Source organism: Mesoplodon mirus, assembly GCF_964341445.2.
Source record: "Mesoplodon mirus genome assembly, chromosome: X".
NCBI classification, from domain to species: Eukaryota; Metazoa; Chordata; class Mammalia; order Artiodactyla; family Ziphiidae; genus Mesoplodon; species Mesoplodon mirus.
Genome location: NC_138981.1, coordinates 15,704,200 through 15,730,040, shown reverse-complemented (window position 1 = coordinate 15,730,040; position 25,841 = coordinate 15,704,200). Strand labels below are relative to the sequence as shown.

The window sequence follows — 25,841 nt, the reverse complement described above, 5'->3', positions numbered from 1 at the left end:
GCACCCCCATCCGCCCCCGCGGCCGGCTCTGGGAGCGCCGGGCGAGTCCTCGCGCCTGCGCCTCGCCAACTTCCTGCCGCGGAACGCCCCGCCCACCCCCAGAAGCCCGCCTCCGAACGCCGCGTGAAACCTGCCTGCCGCACGTCATTGGTCGAGGCGACGAAGCCGTCGGCTCCCAGGCCCGCCTCGCCACCGCCTCTCACTTTTCCCAGGGCGGATGCGCCTGCGCTCAGCTGCCTGGGCGGGCTGGGAGGCGCGGGTTGAAAAGTCTCGTTCCAAGTTTGGAGAGAGAGAGAAGAGCGCCTCAGACCTCGGTACCCGTAAGCGGGGAGGAGGCGAGAGAGGAGGACGCAGCGTCTGGGGAGCACCCAGGCTGTAAGACGGAGCTCAGGCTTCGAGAGCTAGAAGTGTGTGACGTGCCTGGGAAAGGCAGGAGCGCCTGCGGTTGGGCTGCTCTTGGCTAGCAAGGGGAGTCCGAGGAGGCGGCGAGGGGCGAACACCCGACGCAAGATGGCGAGTAAAGAGAGTAAGAGGCCCTGCGGAGCGACGCGCGCCGGGCGGCGGGGGGCGGCGGGCGTGCGAGGCCGTGGCACGCGCCGGCGAAAGGCGCGAATTGGCGTGAGGAGCAGGGGGCGGGGCCGGGCGCGAGGCTCGGCGCGCGGCTCGAGGGGCCTACGCGGGACGGGGCCGCGGCGCGGAGGGCTCCAAGCACTTCCGGAGCCGGGCGTGGGGCCGCGGGTTGGGCCCCCTTCCCGCCACCCCCCCCTCCCGCCACCCCCCTCCAGCGGCGGCGCTTCCTAGGCCCCCGGGCGGAGGCGGCCTCTGCCGCCGGAAAGCGGGCACGGCGCCTCCTAACACGCGCGCGCGTCGACCGCCTCGGGGTCGCGGCCCTTGTCCGGGGGATTCTGGAACCCGCTGGCTTATGGCTGCCGACGCGGGCTTCGTGGGATCAGAGGCCTCTCCTGGTGGGGGATGGAGGGAGCGGGCTGATGGGTTTCTGCTACACGTGGATTCGTCTCGCCGGGTGGGTCGGGGAGGTCCTCTACATACGGGTCGTCATCTTGGAACAGGTGCGAACAGCTGTAACCTGCAAAACAATTGCGATGTCTGTGTAATTACCCAATTTTGTATACGCATGCGGTATTGATTTTAAAGTGCAAAAAATGAGCTCCCTGGTGTTAATATTCTCTCCACGTTCTGGAAGAGCAGTTGGTTGTTCGTGTCCAAATTAGAGGTAAAGGGAAAGAGGAGATTAGGTGTGGCCGTCTCGAGGTGACCTCCAGTGGAGATTCTGACTCCAGTCCCTCTCAGCCACTTAATCGTGTGGGCTTTCTCCAAATTTCAGTGTTTGAAGATACTGTGGAGGAGCGTGTCATCAATGAAGAATATAAAATCTGGAAGAAGAATACACCGTTTCTGTATGACCTGGTTATGACCCATGCTCTTCAGTGGCCGAGCCTTACCGTTCAGTGGCTTCCTGAAGTGACTAAGTAAGGGTTTCTGGTAACTTTTATTTCACATAAATTTAACTATTGACTTGAATTTCCTAGTTTGTCTTTTTTTGGCGTTTTATACATAGAACATACGCAAGTAATCAATTTAGACCTTGCGTGATGTGGCAGGTGATTTTTATTTTCAGGACTTAAGCGATTTATGGGGTGGTTTCTGACGTATAAATGTGGCGTTAAAAGGGGACAAAGAATCTGTTGTGAGATTAAGGATATATGTAGGATGCACTGGATATATTTGACATTTCTTGGACTTAAATATAGATCAGCATTTCTTTGGGCCCCAGACTAATGGATTTCTTTATAACTTTATGGGAAAATAGCATGTGTACAGAAAAGTGCACAAATCATAAGCGTGTGGCTTGATGAATTTTTACAAAGTGAATACATCCTTGTAACCAGCCCCCAAAATGAATACGTTTTAATTGGCAAGGGTGAAGAGAATTTAGCAGCAGTTCAACGAAAAGGTGGTGTTGGCTTATGGTATGGGATACACTTTGAGGTTGCTGTTGGTTTTTATGAGTGTTCTTTGCACCTCTTTGTAAAATTTCTCTGGTAATAATTGCTGACATTTATTGAGCACTTAGAACAGGGCCTGGCGCATCTGAAGAGCTTTATGTCCTATTATTTGGTTTAATACAACAGTACAATAATTACTTTTTATCGTTCTTTTTTTTTAATCATGTGGAAACTGGGGCTGAGATATGACGTAACATGCCCCAGATCACACAGCTGGTAAGTGGTGGAACAGGCTTTCAAACCCAAACCAGGTGGCCCCCAGAGTTTAGGCAACCTCTGCACTAGGTTATCTTTCTCATACAGTTGCACTTTTCCTAGTAGGAACTTGGCCTTGTACTTTATTATTTTTTTAATATAAATTTATTTATTTATTTATTTATTTATTTATTTATTTATTTATTTATGGTTGCGTTGGGTCTTCATTGCTGCGCGCGGGCTTTTCTCTAGTTGTGGCAAGCGGGGGCTACTCGTTGCGGTGCGCGTGGCCTTGTACTTTAAAAGTGTATTAAATTTTGAGTATTGTGAGCATATAACTTAATGAGGATTAATCAAACTCTAGAGAGGGGATTTTGCAACAGCTTTTAAAAATAAGAGTAAATTACCTTCAATTTGAATAGTAATTACCTTCAATATGAAGAGTAAAAAACTCTTCATATGATGGCCAGATTTTCCATATGTGAATATTGACTTCCATACAGTTAGGGAATTCCACTGGGCCTCCCAAAAATCTCAATGTAAATATGCAGATGTGGGAAGAAGAGCCAAGAACTAAATAGTGGAGGTTTCTAATCCTTGACATTTATAACTTTGACCATCAAATGCTTAAGGGTATTGAGGTTCTGGCTTAGAGCATCATGTGCATTTGACTCTTTGTGTCTTCCTGTTAAGCAAATGATTTACATTTGCTTGGATCTTTTGACCTACTCTAACCGTAGAAAAGAGCCGAGGCTTTAAAGTTAGAGACGTGAGTTTGAATTCTGCCCCTTGCTTCTTAGCTTCGTGAATTAGGGCAAGTTGGTCAGTCTCTATCCTGAAGTAGTCTGGTCCGTAAATGGAGGTGCTGATGGTTCTGACAGCCTACACTTGAGGAAGTAAATAAGATCATGCATGTTTAAGTGCTGGCGCAGAGTGAGTACACAGTAAATGGTGACTGGTGGTAATTCTCCCACCCTTTCCTATTCAGAAATCATTTATTAGGGTGGAATATCTCTTTTTCCATTTGTATTTCAATGAATGCTGTTTACTGAAGTCTTTTTATTTTTATTTATTTATTTATTTAAACATCTTTATTGGAGTATAATTGCTTTACAATGGTGTGTTAGTTTCTGCTGTATAACAAAGTGAATCAGCTGTACATATACATATGTTCCCGTATCTCCTCCCTCTTGCGTCTCCCTCCTCCCACCCTCCCTATCCCACCCCTCTAGGTGGTCACAAAGCACCGAGCTGATCTCCTTGTGGTATGTGGCTGCTTCTCACTAGCTATCGGTTTTACATTTGGTAGTGTCTATATGTCCATGCCACTCTCACTTTGTCCCAGTTTACCCTTCCCCCTCCCCGTGTCCTTAAGTTCATTTTCTAGTAGATCTGCGTCTTTATTCCCGTCCTGCCCCTAGGTTCTTCATGACTTTTTTTTTTTTAGATTCCATATATATGTGTTAGCATACAGTGTTTGTTTTTCTCTTTCTGACTTAACTTCACTCGGTATGACAGACTCTAGGTCCATCCACCTCACTACAAATAATTCAGTTTCATTTTTTTTATGGCTGAGTAATATACTGAAGTCTTTTTAGAATGTTACCTATAACATGTTTTACGTAAAGATTTTAAAGTTATAGATCTGTGTGTTCTCAGCCCAGATATTACTTTTTAAAATTTATTTATTTTTTATTTTTATTTTTGGCTGCTTTGGGTCTTTGTTGCTGTGCGCAGGCTTTCTCTAGTTGCAGTGAGCAGGGGCTACTCTTATTTGCAGTGTGTGGGCTTCTCATTGCAGTGGCTTCTCGTTGCGGAGCACGGGCTCTAGGCACGTGGGCTTCAGTAGTTGCGGCGCACAGGCTCAGTAGTTGTGGCTCACAGGCTCTAGAGCGCAGGCTCAGCAGTTGTGGTGCACAGGCTTAGTTGCTCCATGGCATGTGGGATCTTCCCAGACCAGGGCTCGAACCCATGTCCCCTGCATTGGCAGGCGGATTCTTAACCACTGTGCCACCAGGGAAGCCCCTCAGATATTACTTTTATATTAACACTCAGGAACTTAACAGAAAATACTTTAACTAAATATGTATTCCATGGTGTTCTTTGCATGCAAAGAAGTGGGATCTGGTTGTGGGACGTGCAGTGGCTCTGGGAATGCAAGAAAATGCCAGCCAGCCTGCATTCTTGGGTGTTGAGGACGGCTGTCTGGTGCTTTGCAGGGTTCTGTTTGGGGTATGAAGGGACTGTGATTGTGTTTCATCACTATGTAGGGTCACTATGTAGGACAGTAAAAATGTTGGCTACTCTTATAGCCTGGCTCTTTGAGAGCCAAGCTCAACTCAACCTCATCAGGCTGGCCTTCTGCCTACATACAGCATGCTTCCGAATGATTACTTGCACTTTCTAGGCTGTTGTCCTTAAATTCACTTAGGTGATCATCCATATAATTGATTTGTCTCTTTAAATTCTTTATTTAGGTATCTCTAAGAAACTATTTTTCAAAACTGCTAGATCATTATTTCATATCTCTTAATTGGATAATTTCTTAAACATGTTAAGACTTACTCTCTACCTAAAAACCTGTGTATACATTCAAACTCAGATGATACAAAACTGCATAAGTCCCCCTTCCACATCCTCTGTTCTCCTAGTTCCCTTACCCAGAGTGGAGGCAGTCCTTGGTTGCGATTTCTTATCCATCCTGCCAGCATGAAGAAGCACATGCTATGTCCCTCCATCTTTTTTTCTGGTAGCAAGTTGTTGACTTGACTTTGCATCTTAGTTCCCTGACCATGCCCCCTGCAGTGGAATCATGGAGTCCTAACCACTGGACTACCAGAGAATTCCCAATTCACTTGACTTTTTAATTAGAAGTTTATATTGGAGACTTTTTTCCTATCAGCATACTTAGATATATGTTCTTTTGTTTTAAGGGCTCCATAAAATTCCGTTTATGGATATGCTATAATTTATGTCACCAGTTCCTTATTGATGGATATTTGTTTTCAGTCTTTCGCTGCTTCAGGCAATGCTACTGAGAATAACCTTGTGATAATCTGTGATTGTTGGGTGAATGTCTTAGCAGTAGAGTTAAAGTGGTTAAAGGATTCTGGCACTGAAAATGCACAAGGTCTTTTATAATGAGTGCTTCTGCAGCCTTAGGTGCATCCAGTATTTGGAGGAAAATAGATATTGATTGGCTCAGGAAAATAGGCTTGTATTTTAATGATGGAGATGAAAGAATTTGTAGTAAAAAGAAAAATCCTTATATGATGATCGGGTCAGGGGATACCAGAATAATTGAATTTTAGAGTGAAAAGGAGTTTTTCAGACCCTCTAGTCCATCTTGTGGTCCTGCTCCTTAGAAAGGTCGTATGATGGATTGACGTCTTTAACCTGTAACTTTACCTGCTGGTCTTAGTTTTTTCTGCTTAATGCCATTAAAAAGAAGTCATAGGGGCTTCCCTGGTGGCGCAGTGGTTGAGAGTCTGCCTGCCGCTGCAAGGGACACGGGTTCTTGCCCCTGTCCGGGAAGATCCCACATGCCGCGGAGCGGCTGGGCCCATGAGCCATGGCCGCTGAGCCTGCGCGTCCGGAGCCTGTGCTCCACAACGGGAGAGGCCACAACAGTGAGAGGCCCGCGTACCGCAAAAAAAAAAAAAAAAAAAAAAAAGAAGTCACTTTCTTCCTTTTATGTCAGTCCTAACATTGCTCTGTGCTGCCTCCTTTCTTCAAGTATTCCTATTTCTTTTCAAATGGTTCTCATGAGATATGTTTAGGTTCTCTTTCATTTTAAGCCACTATTCCTTGTAACGGTTTCATTTTGTGTAAATCCTCCTAAAGTACATTGCTAGAGCCTAATTTTCTAAGTGTGGTTTTTCCAGTTAAAAATAAGTGAGTGAATGCTTATGTGTTTTGCCTTCTTCCCTATATAAGTTCATCTAAGATGAAATTAATTACCTTTTTTGATAGCCACATCGTATTCTTGGTCACTGAATGTGTGTCAACTCAGACCCATGTCTTTTTTCAGATAAACTGCTGTTGCTTAGCCATGGCTGCCTTATTCTGTTCTTGGAGCTTTTGTGTATATATTGCTGTTTTTTACCCTAAGCCAAATATTGGTAAAATTTCATCTTGTATTTTTTAGTTATTAATAGATTTTTAAAAATAAATTTATTCACTTTTATCCGCATTGGGTCTTCATTGCTGCATGTGGGCTTTCTCTAGTTGTGGTGAACAGGGGCTGCTCTTTGTTGCGGTGCGCGGGCTTCTCGTTGCGGAGCACAGGCTCCAGGCACGTGGGCTTCAGTAGTTGTGGCTTTCGGGCTCTAGAGCACAGAGTCAGTAGTTGTGGTGCCTGGCCTTAGTTGCTCCGCGACATGTGGGATCTTCCTGGGCCAGGGCTCGAACCCGTGTCCCTTGCATTGGCAGTCGGATTCTTAACTACTGCGCCACCAGGGAAGCCCAGTTATTAATAAATTACATGCCTAGAAGTAACCCACAAACCTTTTTTCTAAACCACTGAATCCTTTGTGCAACTGGAATTTAGAAACAGATAAATAGTCTAGGCTGTCTGATGCTGGGGCCCAGAGCCTTACTTCTCAGCCTTCCTTACTGAGATGGGACCATGGAACACAGGTGAAAATTGCTCTTCTAGATAGTACAAATGGGAAAGCATTGTTAATAGATACTGATACAGATGCAGAATCATTGCTTAAGCATTGTTAATAGATGCAGATGCAAAATCATATCTTGGACCAGGGTGCCAAGAGGCATCAGTGATTTCTTCAGCCACAAAGTGAGTTTCCACAGAATAGGGTAACAAAGACCCACCTCCCCTCTCCCATAAAAATGAGAATGCCTATTTTATAAGCTTTAAGCACCATAACTATAAACAAGGAGTTTTCACATAGTGCCATTTTCACTCATAACCTGTTGTTTAGGTGAAGAAACTGAGGCCCACAGGGAAGTTGTGATTTAAGGAATTGCATATAACTAATTTTAGTTTGAGCCAGGATTTAAACCCAGTTTTTCTGACTCAGCACTTTATTTTTTCCATTCTACTTTGTTGCCTCTTACTCAGAAACCAGAAACAACTAGTGTATTTAAAATTGAAGATTTTTTTTAGGCAAGAAGTCATGATTTATGAACATGGGAATGGGTGATGGACTGGATTTGTTAGCAACTGATTTCTTAAAGGATTAGTATGACTTTCTTTCTTTCCTAAACAGACCAGAAGGAAAGGATTATGCCCTTCATTGGCTAGTGCTGGGGACTCACACATCTGATGAGCAGAATCATCTCGTGGTTGCTCGAGTCCATATTCCGAATGATGATGCACAGTTTGATGCTTCCCACTGTGACAGTGAGAAGGGTGGTAGGTATACCATATATTCCAGCATTGGTGTCAAGGAATAGGCCTCTAATTATATGTTATTAAAACGTTGTACTAATATGTTTTGGCCCAGCAGTTTAACTTCTAGGGCTTTATCCTACAGAACTACTCACCCACATGCACACAAGGATTTTACAGTAGCATTATTTGCAAGATTGAAAAATTAGGCTCAACCTAGCAACCCAGATGTTAGTTCATAGGAAGTTGGTCAAACACATTATGGTATGTTTGAAATACTGTGCAGCAGTTACTAAGAATGAGCTAACTTTGAATTTTACAGACAGACAGGGAGATAAATCTGTATGCACTGGTATGGAAAGGTTTCCAAGATAAAGTGAGTAACTGGTATGTGTGATTATAGTAAGTGTTTTGGTAACAGTAAGAATATGTGTTGGTGTAGGCATAGGAAAAAGTCAGGAGGCATTTACACCAAACAGTTAATAGTGGGTTTTTTATGGAAGCTGTTGACTCCCATCCCCCAATCCAAACATACATTCCCCTGTTTTGGTATTCCCACAACCACCCAAGTTTGGTGATTTTGCTAGGAGGACTCATAAGACTCAGCAGATTATGCTCATGGCTAAAGTTTGTTACAATGAAAAATACAGAACAAAAGCAGCAGGAAAAAGATATGCATCAGGGAGTCTACAGAGGTCCAGCACAAGTCTCATCCAGGGCCACACAGGATGTGCTTTCCCTCTGGCAGCAAACGACAGGGACACGTGTGGACTATCTCTGCTCACGGAAACCCGTTTGAGGGTCAGGGTCTCAGTCTTTCATGGCGGTTGGTTTTGTAGGCACATCATATTGGCAGCCAGCCATGACAGCTGAAACTCGGGACCCCCGTAATGAAATCAGGTGCATATCATCAGTCTTGATACTTGTGCAAAGCAACCCTGACAAACTGGTACAGCATGGTCCCTTGCTTCAGGTGTACACCACAAAATCAACCCATCAGTGACATCGAGAACATTCTGAGGTCCATGTTCCCAGGAGTTGGTCAAGGGTCAGTCATGGGCCCAGTGTCCGTCAGAGCTGTGAGGGCTAAGCACCCAGACCTGCTGGGTTAGTGCTTTCCCCACAGCCCCAAATGGTTGAATAGAGCTTTCTTATTGAAAACAAAATTCTACTTTTTAGCTAAAGTCCTGCCACCCCTGCTCCATTCCTCCTTGCTTTCTTCTCCAGAATTCATCACTATCCTGAAATTAGTGTGGCATTTTCAACTATTTGTATTTTTATTATTCATACAGTAATAAACATACATAATGTTGTTTTGCAGTTCGCTTTTTTCATTCAGTTTTGTCTGTGTATACTATGTAAATGTCTAGGTTATTCTTTTAACAACCGTATGGCATTCCATTATGCTTAAACCTCAATTTATTCTTCTATCAAGGGGCAGTTGGATTGTATGTTTGTGGGTGTTTTGCTGTTATGAGCAATGCTTCAGTGAACATCCTTGTCCCATCTCCTCGTACACGTGGGAGAATTTATGTAGTGGAGTGGAATTGCTGAGATGTGTGGTATATTCATTGTCAACTTAATATAAACCTTTTCCAAAATGATTTACTCAGTTTACCACTTCCACAATTCATAGTCCACTACCCTACAACCTTATGCATTATTTCTGTAAATATTGTTTTAATCAGAAAAATTTTAATGGCTGTTAGTCCTAAACTATGTACTTAATTGGACTTTCAGCTTAAGAATTAGTCTCTGTGCATAATACATGGAGATATTGTTATTAGTAACTTGTCCAGTGAATTACATTCTAACAAGTGACTACAATAATTCACAGTTAACACCTTTTAAAATTTTCAGTTATGGTATTTTTAATGCATACTGTTGTCATTAAGATAGTGATTTTTCAAGCTTTTCCTTTTGAGTTTGAGAAGACAAAGCCCTGTGTACACAGTAAATCTTACCTGGCAGCCCAGTTTTTATTAAAGGAGAGCTGTTGAGTTTGTTTTCACTAAAGGAATTTGGAAACTTGAGTATCTTTGTAGCAGAAGGGTGAGAAAGACTCCTTGGGGTCCACGGTGGTGGGAGATTGAAAATATAAAAGCGGCAGCTTTGGAGCAGGGTCTCTGGAGGTGGCAGGTGATAGGATCAGGAGGGGTGTCTTGGAAAGGCTGAGGCATTTTCTTCCATTGACTCGATGGGAAGGGGAAGTGCTAAGAGGGAAATGGGTGATTGCGTATGGTTGTGTGAGAGGAGTTGTGTGAAATGGGCTGTGACTTTGAGCCTCAGAAATAGTAAGCAGTGTTTGCCATAGAGAAGAATGGCTAAATTCTTCCCCCCATCCCCCCCCACCCCCGGCCCCGTGGCTTGCGGGATCTTAGTTCCCCAACCAAGGATCAAACCCGGGCCCCGAAGTGAAAGCACTGAGTCCTAACCACTGGACCGCCAGGGAATTCCCAAGAATGGCTAAATTCTGATAGTAAGTCATGGGAGCTAGTGTTGCTTAAGCGTTCCCACATAGCAAGGCCTGGCTGAAACTGAGAAATGGCTTACTGCTTTCGGTGTGTTTTCATCAGGCCCCAGCCAGTCTGTTTTAGTTGTTACCTGCCTGGTTTCATGAGGCATTTGAGTTAGTGTTACTTGACCTGAGACACAGGGTGAGTTAAAAAGGAATGTACAAAGGAGAAGAGATATAGGTCAGGAAGAAGTAACAGTTATAATGTGAAGCCTCCAAAGTTTTACAAATCAGCAACTAATTCAGATTTTTATCTATGAGCACAAAAAAGAAAATGTTCTTGTTTGCTATTATCTGCTTAGATGTTCTCTACTTGTATTCTTTCTGCTATCACATTGCTTCTGCTCCGAAGTTACACTTTTTATGTGGCCTTCTCACTTTTCCAAGGCCTTTTTTTTTCTTTTTCTTTTTTTTCCCAAAGCCTTTTTAATAACTATTTAACATTGTAGTCATATTCCTACACCAGATAGAGAGGTTAGCCCACTCATTTTAGCTTTGGCACTCCACTAGCAGTTGAACCGACATGTTCAACTGGATTGAAAGTGTTCAAGGATTCTGGTGGAACTGACGTACGTGTGTGTGTCTGTGTGTCTGTCTGTCTGTCTTGGGATTGGGTGGGTGTTAGTTAGATTTCCGATATGAGGATGTTTTTGACTTTAGACTCCAGGAGTGTTCATACTCCTGAGGATGAATCTGTCTTAATGAAATCTAAAATACAATTCTAATTTCAGCACTTCCAAATGAGTTGTATTTGAACTAAAAGGCTGAGGTGTGTTAATTGTGTGGTTATTTGAATTTTTGTGAATAATTACATCATCTTCACAACTGAAAGAAGCTGATTTTTAAATGTTTTAAGTCCAAGGTGGAACTGAACTGCATAAAATAGGTATCAACATTTTCCAATTCACATGGGCTTCGAGAATAAATTAATTCCAAGTGCCAAGTGCGCCTATATTTTTGTGTGCTTGCACGCCCTCTCTCTCTCTTGTCAATTTGTGTTGTATTCTGTCAGATTAAAATCTCAGGTTGATTAAACTGAGTGACTTGTGAATTTTAATCGTAAGTGTATGTGTTTATTTCTTTCTTCTCACATTAGAATTTGGTGGCTTTGGTTCTGTAACAGGAAAAATTGAATGTGAAATTAAAATTAACCACGAAGGAGAAGTAAACCGTGCTCGTTACATGCCGCAGAATCCTCACATCATTGCTACAAAAACGCCGTCTTCTGACGTGCTGGTTTTTGACTATACAAAGCACCCTGCTAAGCCAGGTATGTAGTAATAAAGTCAGACCATTGCTTGACCTTTCTTCTTGATTCAAAATGATAATTGCTTTGACGTCATTCAAACTAGTATACTCTTAATTTTTAAAGGTTTAGAAATTGTTTCAGGGGTCCCAAAACCATGTTCAAGTTCAGTGATTTAACAGAAGGACCTCACAGCAGGTTATTCTATTCCTGGCTAAAGTTTATTAGAGCAAAGGATATAGAGCAAAAAAACGGGAATAAAATCTGGCTAAGGTTTATTATAGCAAAAGATACAGAGCAAAGACAGGAGGAGAAAGATACACATCAGGCAGAGTCCAGAGAGGTCAGGCATAGACTTGTGAATCCTTCTCCTCTGGGGCCACATACCACAGGGGCATAAAAATCTCTGCCCAGGGAAGCCCATTTGAGTCTCAGTGTCTTGGGATTTTATGGAGGTCTGGTCACACAGGTACATTCTGCTCTGTGACCAGCCATGGTAAGGGAAACTCAGGACCGCAGCAGTGAAGCCAGATGCATCATGAATCTTGCTCAAGAATCCTACAGGTCTCGACAAGCTGCCACAGCATGCCCCACTGCTCTGGGCATACAGAGCTTCATCAGACGGCGACATGAAGAATTTTGTGAGGGTCACATTCCCAGGGGCTGGCTAGGTCAGTCATGGTTGCAGGCTACCTTGGAGACATGCAAGGACTGAACAGCCAGACCTGCTGTGTTAACTATTTCCTCACAAAAATGTTTTTAAAACTTGACTTGGAGCTGGGGTGGTTTGTCACCATGTAAATTTGTGGGCTGGTATAGTTTTCAGTATTTTGTGTTAGAGCTTAGTACTAGGTTTTGCAAAGGAACAAGTCATTTTATGGTCACGAGACCTGGTTTGCATTGAGTATTTGAAATGAAGCACAGAGAACAGCTTTTCAGGGTAGTCGTGGGTGAAACCAAGTCCTTGCTTGTGTGGGGTGCTTTTCCAGGCATTATGATAAATGTTACGGCTCACTCAGGAGTGGGAATTTGCTCTTACCAGTTCTGATAAACAGATAATCACTTAGTAGTTAATGTATTTCTTTTTCTTTTTTTTCTTTTCTTTTCTTTCTTCCTTTTTTTTTGTTTTTTTTTTTTTTAGACCCAAGTGGAGAATGTAATCCTGATCTTAGGTTAAGAGGCCACCAAAAGGAAGGCTATGGTCTTTCTTGGAATTCTAATTTGAGTGGACATCTCTTAAGTGCATCTGACGACCATGTGAGAAACCTATTCTTCCTAATCTACTCATGCACTGAGAGTTAAAGACTGTGTCACGGACAGCTCTGCACTGATGGAGACTGATAGATGAAAGGTTTTCTAAGATAATACTGATTGTTGTGATAACATTTCCACAGGATTTAGAGAAATGGTTATCACACTGCCCTTTTGGAGCCTTAGAATTCCACAAGGCTCTTTTGAAGCAGCCTTAGAGTGGAAGGAAAGTGGGCAAAAGGTGTCCCATTATTTAAAAGTGGACCTCTGTAATGGAGACTCTTTAAAGTGTTTGTGAGGCCTGATTAATATAAATTACATTTTAGTTTAGTTGTTTTTTGGTTTTTGGTTTTTTTATACTGTTTTTTAAGTGTACAATTCTGTGGGTTTTAGTATATTTACAAAGTTGTGAAACCATCACTACTATCTAATTCTAAAACATTTTCATCAAATGTCACAAAAAGTAACTCCATACCCATTAAACAGTCACTCCTCACTCCTTCCTTCCCCCAGCTCCTGGCAACCACTAGTTTACTTTCAATCTAAATATTCGTCTTTTCTTGATATTTCATATAAATGGAATCATATAGTATGCGGCTCTTTCTGTCTGGCTGCTTTTATTTAGCATTAATGTTTTCAAGGTTCATCCATGTGAAAGCAGTGTCGGTACTTCATCCCTTTTTATGGCTGAACAATACTCCACTATATAGATATACCACAATTTATTCATTTATCAGTTGATAGACATTTGGGTTGTTTCCCCTTGGGGCTACTTTGAGTATTGCTACTGTGAACATTTTTGTACAGGTTTTTGTGTAGATATGTTTTCATGTTTCTTGGGTAGTCACCTAGGAGTTGAATTACTGAGTCATGTGGTAACTTTATGTTTAGCTGTTTGAAGAACTGCCAAACTGTTTTCCAAAGCAGCTGCACCACTTCACATTCCTACCAACAATGTACGAGGGTTCCAGTTTCTCCATGTCCTCACCAACACTTGTTATGGTCTGTCTTTATTATAGCCATTCTAGAGGGTGTGAAATGGTATTTCATTGTGGTTTTGACTTACATGTACTAATGGTGTTGAGCGTCTTTTCATGTGCTTACTGGCCATTTCTGTACCATCTTTGGAAAAATTTGTATTGAAATCCTTTGTCCATTTTCATTTTGTTTTTCATTGAGAGTGCTTTATATATTCTAGATTCAAGTCCTTTATCAGATATATGATTTTTAAAAAATTTCTCCCATTCTTTGGGTTGTCTTTTCACTTTTTTTTTTTCTTTTTGCGGTACACGGGCCTCTCACTGCTGTGGCCTCTCCCGTTGCGGAGCACAGGCTCCGGACGCGCAGGCTCAGCGGCCATGGCTCACGGGCCCAGCCGCTCCGCGGCATGTGGGATCTTCCCGGACTGGGGCACAAACCCGCGTCCCCTGCATCGGCAGGCGGACTCTCAACCACTGCGCCACCAGGGAAGCCCCTTTTCACTTTTTTGATGATTTCCTCTGAAGCCCAGAGGTTTTAAATTTTGAGTTCAGTTTATATATTTTATGTCACTTTTGGCTTTGATACCATACCTAAGAAACCATTACATAATCCAACATCACAAAAATTTACACCTATGTTTTTTCTAAGAATTTTACAGTTTTAGCTCTTATATTTAGGTCTTTGATCCATTTTGATATGGTGTGAGGTGTAGGGGTCCAACTTCATCCTCTGTGTGTGGCTATCTAGCTTTCCCAGCCAATCTTTCCCTGTTGAGTTGCCTTGGCATCTTTTAATATAAAGTGTTTCAATTATCAATGAAAAGTACCACACAAATGCAAAGTGATCTTGTTAATTTATTATAGATCAATGTTTGTAGCATTCTTGACACTAACAGCCTCATATTTTCTTTCATGGTTCCCATGCTGTAAGCCTAAAGTGTCTGGTATGACTCCCAAGTACAAGCCGAGAGTAGACTTCTGGAGCTTTTGAAAGCTCATGTAACTTGGCCACAGTTAGCGTTTTATGTCAGCTTTGTGAGAGAAGGCTCCTTGCCTTCTTCCTTAGTATATCCCCATACCTAGAACAGGGCCTGTCACATCGCACACCTTCTTTATATGACTGTTAATTGCAATTTCTGTTCAGCTTTTTGAAATATTGAAAGTAGGCAGTTGGCCCAGTCAAGATTGTTTAGTTACAAGCAACCAAAACCAACTCTGGCTGATGGTTTTGTTTTGTTTTCTATAATTTTTCTCTACCTTTTTGTAAATTTAAAATTTTTACTATTTTTTTTGTTTGTTTTTAAGGATATTCTTCAGGTGCATTTTTTGAGTGATCTTTTAAAAAAATATCTCTTTTAATTTGTTTTTAAAAAATAAATGTATATCCCCTTCACCTATTTCTCCTACCCTTCACCCCTGGCAACCACCAATCTGTTCTTTGTGTCTATGAGCTTGTTTTTTGTTGTCGTTGTTTTTAAGTTTCCATATATAAGAGAGATCATGTGGTATTTGTCTTTCTCTAACTTATTTCGCTTAGCATACTGCCCTCAAAGTTCATGTTGTCACAGATGACGAGATTTCCTCTTTTTATGGCTGAGTAGTATTCCATTGCGTATATACAGCACATCTTTATCCATTCATGCACTGATGGATACTTAGGTTGTTTCCTTGTCTTGGCTATTGTAAATAATGCCACAGTGAACATGGGGGTGCATGTATCTTTTCGAGTTAGTGTTTTCGTTTTCTTTGCATAAATACCCAAGTGGGATTGCTGGATCATGTAGTTCCATTTTTACTTTTTTTGAGAACTTCCATAACTATTTTCCTTGGTGGCTGCAAAGATGGTGCTGGCTGATTTAAACAGAAAAGGAATTGATTGGAAGGGCATTGGGTAGGGTAGCTCAAAGAAGTGCTGTGGCGGCTAGAAAATGGTCTGGAAAAGAGGGGAGGCCGGGTCGTTGACCCAAATCAGGCCAGTGAGGATGTCACTCTTGCCACCCTTGGAAAGTGGATGTAACACCCCCACCCCCCAATCATCAGAACAGATTCTCCTTTGTTGCTGTTCAGAATTCGAAGACCTGGTCAGATGATTGAGCCCATGTCATGTTCTTGCAACCATGCTCCAAGGGAGGCTGGGAAGCAAGGGTCTACCTCAGTTCTCTGGAAGGAAGCTTTCCTTTGTTTCCCTCAAAGTGAACATCCTCCCAACAGGGAGGATGGGTTATACTCAGGAACTTAACTGCTAGTACTTTTTGAAGACACCAGGCTGGGAGTTGCTAGTCATAATTAATAGCTGACGTTTCCCAAGGGCTCCACATATGCCAGGCATCTTGCTAATAATGTTCCCAGGATCCTTCTGAGGTGAGGAGCAGGTGATGGCAGGAGTTCCACACGTTCCTTCTCTTCCGTGCATGTAAATTGTGCAAGTACCAGCAGAGACTAAGGGCCGTGTGTATTATGTAACAGAAACCCTTTCAGGTAAAAAAAAAAAAAAGTGATTTATAAAGAGATGAAGCTGATACTAGTGTCAGTGGAATTAGGTCGAATATAGCTTAATGGAATTACCTCTTGTTTTAAACCATTGAGATGAGAATCATTGCGCTATAGCTTGCAGTATTTTTTCATAGAAACGTAAGACTTTTCTCAACTATTTTTATGATGAGATGTTAAGAAGAGACTCAACTCCCAGAGCCTGCTGATCTGTGATCTTTGGGGTCTGGGCAGGCCCTGTGGCGTCTTCCAGGAGCCTCGTAGGGGTTCCTAGGTCATTCACCTTTTGCACTTCCTGATGTGTGTTGTGGTTTCTGCCATGAAGTGAGACTTGTCCAAAGGCTTTTGCTTTTTAAGAGGCATATTTTAGTTTTAATTCCCAGTCTCCCAACCCAGCGTTAAGTTTTAAGATGTGCATTTCTGTTCAGTAGATACTGAACACCAGGCTCTCAGTGTTGTGTTGTGTAATCTGGGTGAATTTTAGATACTTGACTGAATGTATGTAGGTGGAAACTCTATCTTGAATTTCTTGTCTGCCACCATGCTGTCTTCCTGTCCCTGTTACACTGTATCTTCCTTGCCCTCTGCATCTCAGATTGTGGAAGCTGTACCAATACACTCTTCTGTTTATGAAGCTTCACTTTTGTTTATATTTCCTTCTCGTGTTTATGTGTAACTTTTATATAGTTAAGTAGTTTTGTTTTTAATAAAGGTGTTTTAAATAAGGTGTTAGCATTTAAATTCAGTATCTTATAACTTGTTTTGTTCCTTCTTCAGACTGTCTGTCTGTGGGATATTAATGCAGGACCAAAGGAAGGCAAAATTGTGGATGCTAAAGCGATTTTTACTGGCCACTCGGCTGTTGTAGAGGATGTGGCCTGGCACCTGCTGCATGAATCATTGTTTGGATCTGTTGCTGATGATCAGAAACTTATGATGTAAGGTGGAAAATTCAGTGGGGTCTCATTATATGGGTGTCCTGAATGACCATCAGTGATTGTGGTGGCCTGTGGTTTGATTTCTTTTTTTTGTAATTATGTCTTGGCCTTCAAAAAAAAATAGCTTTAGTGAGGTATAATTGACATAACAAACTGCAAGTAAGTATGGCCTTTTTATATAAAAGTTACTGTGCTGTATGATTGAACACAACTTTTTATTTAGAAAAAGAAAGGAAAACAGGTATGTACACACAAAGAAACATGCTTAGGGCAGTGGTATGTATCAAAATTGGGATCAGGGTGGTTTGCATTGAAGTTGAGGGAGAGAGTGATTGCATCAAGGCATGGCCACGGGGCTGCATTCAACTGCCTGGAATGCTTTTTATCTCATAAACTAGTATCTGAGGCAAACAAAGCAAAACACGGAAATTTGACAAGGCTAGGTTGTAGGTATCAAATTGTTACATTTTTCTTTATGTAGTATTTTGTGTATGCTTGAAATAGCTGGTAATCCAGACAGGAACCTAAGGAACAAGAAAGCAGAAATAGCCCTAGTTTGTTTTGCGCAGGTTTAGCACATATCACTTAGTGGTTGGAAGTCCAGCTCTGCGTGGTTGGTGTCCCTGAAGGGGCGAGTTAGCAAGAGAGCAGTGGCGTGGAGTGGTGCTGGTGTGGGTGCCGAGCGTTGGGGAGAGAGGCTGGGTCGGGTTGAGCAGCCTGCTCGTGTGCTGTGTGCCTTGTACCTTTGTGTTTTAGATGGGACACCAGGTCCAACACCACCTCCAAGCCGAGCCACCTGGTTGATGCGCACACCGCCGAGGTCAATTGCCTGTCGTTCAATCCCTACAGCGAGTTCATTCTCGCAACTGGCTCTGCGGATAAGGTTTCTAAGTTTTTGCATACTTGGTGTTTACAAACCCAGTGGTCTTGTTACTGCAATATTTTAAAATTCTTATGTAAAGTGCAGAAATGAATTCCTTTTCGTTTATTTTTCTTCAGACTGTAGCTTTATGGGATCTGCGTAATTTAAAATTGAAACTCCATACCTTCGAATCTCATAAAGATGAAATTTTCCAGGTATGTGACAGTTTTCTGATGTCTCTGTCAGATTTTAGTAACGTTTTGGTAGAGGGAAATCAAAAATTTTTTTTCTTTTATATCATGGGCAGTGGGCATTGCTTTTTTGTTGTTGTTTTGTTTTGTTTGTCTGCACCTTGTGACTTGCAGGATCTTAGTTCCCTGACCAGGGGTTGAACCCACGCCCTCAGCAGTGAAAGCGCAGAGTCCTAACCACTGGACCGCCAGGGGAGTCCCTGTTGTTTGTTTTTGAAAGCTCCTCTTCTCCTGTGTAAGTTAACTAGTGAGAAATAACTTGGAGCTTTTTAGAAACTATTAGTTCAGAAGTAGAAGAAAAAAACCTTGCAAAATAGGATCAGTTTAAAAAGTGAAGGGAGTTTCCTGGTGGTCTAGTGGTTAGCATTCGGCACTGTCACTACTATGGCCTGGGTTCAGTCCCTGGTCGGGGAACTGAGCTCACGCAAGCCGTGTGGCACGGCAATCAATCAATAAAATAAGTAAGTAAAAATTTAAAAAGTGAAATCCAAGGATTCTTCCCTTAAGGTATATCAGCATGGTGGGTCCTCTAGTGAAAAATATCTTGTATGTGGTTTAAAACAGAGATTTGCATAGGCTAAAATATACTTCATTGAAAATGTTAAAAGCTTCTGTGATGGTTTTGGGGCTGAATAAGTTTATTTGGACCCCTAGCTGAGTTCCCTTGTGTTGGGGAGTATGACCTTCCTGGGGGCAAGCTGAGGAGATGGTCCAACAGAATTGAGTTATTTGTAGTGAAGTGGATGGACCTAGAGTCTGTCATACAGAGTGAAGTAAGTCAGAAAAACAAATACCGTATGCTAACACATATATATGGAATCTAAGAAAAGAAAAAAGGTCATGAAGAACCTAGGGGTAAGACGAGTATAAATATAGACCCACTAGAGCATGGACTTGAGGATACGGGGAGGGGGAAGGGTAAGCTGGGACGAAGTGAGAGTGGCATGGACATATATACAGTACCAAATGTAAAATAGATAGTTAGTGGGAAGCAGCCGCATGGCACAGGGAGATCAGCTCGTTGCTTTGTGACCACCTAGAAGGGTGGGATAGGGAGGGTGGGAGGGAGATGCAAGAGGGAGGGGATGTGGGGATATATGTATATGTATAGCTGATTCACTTTGTTATAAAGCAGGAACTAACACACCACTGTAAAGTAATTATGCTGCGATAAAGGTGTTTAAAAGAAAAAAAGAGTACCTGAAGGGACAGGACAAAGAGGGTGAGGGCTTGTAGGCCAAGGAGAGGGTATAGAACACGAAATGGGAAAATGTCAAGGATTAGAACAATATCCACAAACCTAGGAACGGATGATTCTTTACATTTTCAAATATGTATTGCTAGGTCCACTGGTCTCCACATAACGAAACTATTCTGGCTTCAAGTGGTACTGATCGCCGCCTGAACGTGTGGGATTTAAGGTAACTCAGTATCTGGTGACAAGAAATTGCATAAATATGCTAATCTGGCAGATTATGTAGTAATTCATAAACTAGAAGAGCAACTTGCTAACCCCAGTTTAATAAGTCTAATATTAATTTTAAGTACCTTCCTGAAGAGTCTTTGTTCCATAAAATAGAAGTGAATCAGCAAATGGACTGTAAAGTAAATTTATGCATATGTGAGTTTTGTTTTTCTATTGATAATTAGGACTGAAGTCAGGGGGCGGGGGTGCATGTGTGTTTCAACATCAAAATGATGTCATTGAAAACACTTCTGCTGTAGAAGGGGGTAAAGACATTAGCTGTTCATGTCTCCTTGGGTCACACGTACACCTGCAGGACTAGTCTTTCTCAGTTTTTTTTACCATTTGCTCTTCTGTGTTTTCATTGGTTCTTTTCGCAGGTATGAGCTCCCGCTGTGAGTTGTGTAACTGCTGGGGGTAAACTTGGGAACAGGACAAGCACAGCTCGTGCTGTCAGAGATCTTAAGTTCTTCTGGGCGCTCATTGTGTAAAGACTTGCTCCCAGTTCTTAAAGTTCCTTGACTGCAGAGTTGCTATTGCAAGAATTTCAGACTCCTTTGCTTTTTTTGAGCCTTTAGAGCCATTAATAATGTTCCGTTACATACATCTCTGTAAGATGTCCTTATCTCAAATTTAAATCATTAAATTCCTGAAAGTAACTTCTTTCCTACCTGTATTGCTTTGAAGTGGACTAAGTTTTTAGTCAAGGCTGCCTTACTTACAGGGACAGTAGACCCACTTTTCAGTGTATGGAATAGAGACACTGCAGAATAAAATGCTTGTGTTGTAAAACTGCTAAACACCTAATGTTCTGTGTTCTTATGGAACAAACTCTGGCTGTGATAGATGCTTGAAAATGCAGAGAATCTTTAAAACAGACATTTGAGTGATTTTTGTTTTACTTGAAGACAATTTTAGTACTAAAATTAGAAACCTTAAACAGAAACTACAGTGTTGTATGAATTGGTGCAGCAAGGTTTGAAAGTCTGATGTCCTGGCAACTGGACTGTCCTTAGGGGTGCCGTAAATAAATTTGCAGGCATTGTATAATTTCTTCTTAAAGTTCATTCGTGTCTTGCTTGCTGCTAAAAGAATACATTAGATAAAATTATGGATTAAACTGGTCGATGTTAGCGATTGTACTCCTGACAGTGGGAGGATAAACATCATTGTCTAGCAGTCCCATGTGTTTGGTTTGTTTGATTAGTTTTATTGGAAAGAAAAAGTCTAGCACATGGAAAGTTGTGTATTTTGGCTGTGGTTTTTTTTTTTTTAACAGCTATTACTAGGAAAGTCCACCTGTGTACCTAGGTATCAGGGCTGATGATTGGTGTGTAACGAGTGATTTCACTGTTGGAACTGCTGGCAGCAAATTCTACAAATTGAAGTTTTTAAAATAAGAAAAAATTAAAACTTAACCTTTCCTTGGCTTATACATTCCATAGTTAAAGTTGTTTTGTTGTCATATCTTTAGACACATCTACAGTACTGATGTGTAATTGTATTTCACTCCTGGATGAAAAAGGCTTTAAGAGTGAAGTGCAGGGACTGGGCATCAGTTCTTCTGTAGATATTTTATATTCTTTTCACCTTTTAATCCTAATGCAGGAAACACCTCAGTTAAAATATTGAATGAATTTTAACTTAATATTTATTAACAATAATTTCTATTCTTCAGCTTCAGTTATGAACGGCTCTTATTACCATTTCCAGGAAGTAAACACCCCACCCTCCCATCAAATAATTAATACAAAAACTCTAACCAATAACACTAGAGAAATAAGTTGCTTTTAGAGTGTGTGTTTTAGGATGGGATTTCTGGGCTGATGCTGGCTTTGCAAACATTGATGCTAGAAGAATTTCAGTAATGAAGGCATTATGTTCTTTCTCAATAGCAAAATTGGAGAAGAACAATCAGCAGAAGATGCAGAAGATGGGCCTCCAGAACTCCTGGTATATATTGGCTTTTCTTAATGCAAGATGAAATGTCATATGCAGATTGGACTATTTGTCATTGTTTCATGTATCTGGAAAATGAGTCAAGAACTTCAAATTCTAGCTCTTGAAGATAATTTCAAACTGGAGGCCTTGGAGGTTATTGTGATAGAGTTTTGACATTTATTGAAAATAGTAAATAGAGCCCAGTAGCAGTGTTTCACTGAGAATAATTTAGGCTCCTGGAAAATAGTGTATAATAATTTCTCACTGATTCTCTCAATTATGATGTTTCTGAGGGTTTGGGGGTGAGGGGCACTGATACTCAGTTAGCAATACTTAACACTTTCTAACAGTATGGAAAAGCTTAATGACCTGATTAAGTTCCCTGCTCAGAAAAATGAATGCTTCCTCGATCTTGATGCCAACAGTGCGCACCATCTTCCTCCCATTCCTAATTAAATTATCTTGGCATCTCCTTGGCCCTTTGAAGGTTTGCATGGTGGTATCTGTCCTCATCCTTCCTGACTCTGAGTCCTTCATTGTACACTTCAGGTCACTTTTCTATGAATCATTGCCAGACTTGGTAATGGTTCTTTGTTCTCACTCTGAATTCAACATTTGTCTCCACCAGTCATTTGGCAGATAATCGCTCGTTCCTCTGTAACGTATATTTAGCTCTTAGGCCAGTAGTGATTTTTGGAATGCTTGGGCTTTGCCCACCACTTTTAAAAGGTAAAGAAGGTCATTGAGGATGAGCCCTGCACACAGAAGATGTTCACTAGATGCCACATAGTATGGACATCCGAGACCCCCTACTCCTTGTCCTGTGTGTTACCGTGCCCAACGTACTAGCATGTTCAGTGTTAATACTTCTGCTGCTTATAGTATTTCTCAATAAAGTGCTACCATAGACAGATGACAGCATCTAAATGCTGTATTCTGTATTGGGTGTCTTAATCTGAGAAGTCTGTTTTGTGATGCAGGGCCTCGTAAATGTTTTAAGTCTTTTTTTAGCTAAGGTGTTGCTACCAACCATTTTTACTTTTTTCTTTTTTTTTTACTTTGTTAACGCTTACTGAGATATAATTTACAGATCATACAGTTCACTGAAGTATACACTTCAGTGATTTTTACTATGTTCATAGAGTTGGACAACCATCACCACAAGTCAATTTCAGAATATTTTTGTTACCTCAAAAAGAAATTGTACCCTTTAACCATCACTTCCCAGTCTTCTTTTGTGAGCTCCTGGCTACCACTAATCTACTTTCTATCTCTCTAGATTTGCCTGTTCTAGACGTTTCGTATGACAGGAATCCTACAGTATGTGGTCTTTTGTGACTGATCCTTGCACTTAGTGTATAATGTTTTCAAGGTTTCCTGCTATTTTTTGATATTGCAGGGAGAGGACAGTGTATTTGTATATAATGTCTCTGTAACAGTTTCATGGGCCTTGACAAAATCCACTAGTATTTTGCTTCTTTTTTCATGAGAGTCTGAAATCAGGGACATGTAAGTGTAGTAAACTGGATACTAACAAGAATTTAAATATAACAATGTCTTGATTTAATGACTCCTGTGTATATTCCAAGCCTGTGGTCTGAAAGGATTTTCAGTTATGTCCCCTTTATGACTATTTTTAAAAGCTGTTTATCCCATCTTAATTTTTAAACTAAATTACTAGGTAAAATAGTTACATTGCATATAACCTAATTGGTGGAGATAGACCTCATTGTCAAACTAGAGTCAAATCTGACTTTCTGTCAGGAAGGGTGACTTACCAGTTCATAACAAAGTATTCATATTCTCCATGTGAAAATTGTTTCTTCTTTTTTTTAATTTTTATTTTTTTGGGCTACACTGGGTCTTGGTTGCTGCGCGCAGGCTTTTTCTCTAGTTGCAGTGAGCAGGGGCTACTCTTTGTTGCGGTGTGCGGGCTTCTCTTGTTGCAGAGCACGGGCTCTAGAGCACAGGCTCAGTACTTGTGGCGCACGGGTTTAGTTGCTCCGTGGCACGTGGGATTTTCCCAGACCAGGGCCCGAACCTGTGTCCCCTGCATTGGCAAGCGGATTCGTAACCACTGTGCCACCAGGGAAGTCCTCTTTTTTTTTTTGGCCGCGCTGCGTGGCATGTGGGATCTTAGTTCCCTGACCAGGGATCGAACCTGTGCCCCCTGCAGTGGAAGCATGGAGTCTTAACCACTGGACCACCAAGGAAGTCCCAAGAATTGTTTCTTCTGAATCTTAATTCTAAGATAAATAAGGCCCAGTGCAGGAAGTAAGACTGCCCGCTTCAGCAATTCTTAGCAAATACCTCGGTTTAGCCCTTATGGGGGACTTCCTGGAGTCCCGAGAATTCTTTTTTTCCCCCAGCCTTGGGGCAGTGTGCCTTGGAGAGATTGAAGGATGGCTGAGAAGTATCCCTTTCCACTAGTAAGGGGGAGAAGGGGATCCTTCAGGGGGCCACAGAGGAACCAGGAGACTCCAGGTGGGCCAGTTTTAGGAAAGAGTATGTAATATAAGACATCCTGGAAATGTATTACCTTGAATATTTGTATCTAACTATATATTTGCTAATGAGGCAGAATTTTAGTGTTAATTATATTAGCTATGGAAACGGCATTGTGGTCGTGAAGGAAAATGTCCTTTGTTTTCGGTGATGCAGGCTGAAGTATTTAGGGGTTAGGTGTGCTGTCTGCAACTTTGTGGTGGCTCAGCAGGTGGTGTGTTAACAAAACAGTATTTGGGGAACCTAGGTGAAGGTTATCCAGGCGTTCGTTGTACTATCCTATCACCTTTTTGGAGGGTTTGGAAGTTGGCAAAATCAAGAGTGGTGGAGGGCTGGCTTACTAAGCCTGTACCACCCTCACTCCAAACTGCAGTTCAGCGACCTGTTAACAAGACTGATGCTCTAAAAACTAACTTCTAACATGAGATATGAAACCAAGGCTTTTTTTCTTCTTATTGACAGTTTATTCATGGAGGACACACCGCCAAGATATCAGATTTTAGTTGGAACCCCAATGAGCCTTGGGTCATTTGCTCGGTGTCCGAGGATAACATCATGCAGATATGGCAAATGGTGAGCCTAAAGTATTTATTTTTCCTCAATGACTATCTTGGAGAGATTTTACTAATGATATAATGTAATAGACATATATCAAACATTTAGGTACATGTTATATCAGACATTTATAGAAAGTCTTAAAAGACCTTCTTCCATTTTAACAGCAGTCTTTAGTTCAATATGCACCTGTTGGGTTGGGAGAAATCTGTGCACATGTTGATGTAGACATAGCACCTGCTCCGATTTTTATGATCGTTACGCCCTTTATCAGCTGGGCTCTTGGCATCACTGCTCCATGTCCAGTGTCTGATGTGTCACAGGCATGAAGGATACGGGAGGAAACGTGTGTTCACACTGAGATACTGAGTTCTGTGGTGATGCGCACTAAGCACTTCAGGGCTGTCGCTCCATCGAAGTGTCTGAAATGCTTTTGGAAAACACCTTTTATGGATAACTGAAGTACTAGTGCATGGGCAGCTAGGTGTATGCGTGGAGTTACATGCTGGCAAATAACTTTTGAGAACACTGGCCTGCCTGCCTTTTCCTCATGAAATGTATTAGTCTTTGGGGGTAAAACAAAAAGGAAACTAAGTTTACCCTAAAATGTGTCCACATTTAATTTCCAGCACTAAATCATGCTGACCAGTGACAGCTAAAATCTGGATAGAACTAGTGAATGCTATTTTTAGACAGTCTTGTAAAATCTTTGGGGAGTTTTACCTCTGATTTTATTTGGTTATCTCCAGGCTGAAAATATTTACAATGATGAAGAGTCAGATGTCACAACATCGGAACTGGAGGGGCAAGGATCTTAAACCCAAAGTTCGAGAAACGTTTCTGTTGAATGTAATGCTACACAAATGCTTGATTTATCAAGCGCCAAAATGGCATTGTATAGTAGGAAGTCTAAGTGGGGTGGCATATGGCGTTCTTTACCTTCTGATCCTAGCACTTTCAAGTGAGCTATTGCGTACTGTATCATATTGTAGCTTTTAGGGAAGAAAGAAATGTTGCTTAAGAAAGATCATCAGCCGTTGTTTTAAAATACAGTAGCAGGGTACTGCCTTTGATTCAACTATTTTAAGTCCTTGTTTTCTCAAACTAAGTGCTTGCTGTTCCTCAATATGCAAGAATAACTTTTACACTTTTTCCCTCCAACACTTCTTGATTGGCTTTGCAGAAATAAAGTTTTAAAATAAACTTTGTTTTATTCTTTTAGAACCTGGGTTGGGTGTGTGTGTGTGTATGGATGTATCTGTATGTC

The 25,841-nt window shown here is 41.6% G+C and overlaps 1 protein-coding gene across 2 annotated transcripts; it reads left to right on the top strand.

Moving 5' to 3' along the window:
• Nucleotides 1–215: 215 nt before the first annotated feature.
• Nucleotides 216–25,777, top strand: RBBP7 (RB binding protein 7, chromatin remodeling factor). Of its 2 annotated transcripts, none has more exons than XM_082609725.1 (12): nucleotides 216–314; nucleotides 1,346–1,490; nucleotides 7,454–7,599; nucleotides 11,187–11,360; nucleotides 12,478–12,593; nucleotides 16,835–16,995; nucleotides 17,752–17,878; nucleotides 17,995–18,072; nucleotides 19,453–19,529; nucleotides 21,469–21,526; nucleotides 24,482–24,592; nucleotides 25,324–25,777. In XM_082609725.1, exons 1-12 carry the CDS (start codon nucleotides 218–220, stop codon nucleotides 25,390–25,392), a joined length of 1,359 nt encoding a protein of 452 aa, XP_082465851.1. In that variant the 5' UTR covers nucleotides 216–217; the 3' UTR covers nucleotides 25,393–25,777. The 2 variants fall into 2 exon arrangements, with proteins under 2 accessions (XP_082465851.1, XP_082465850.1); XM_082609724.1 differs by lacking the exon at nucleotides 216–314 and adding an exon at nucleotides 372–526.
• The last annotated feature ends 64 nt before the right edge of the window (nucleotides 25,778–25,841 follow it).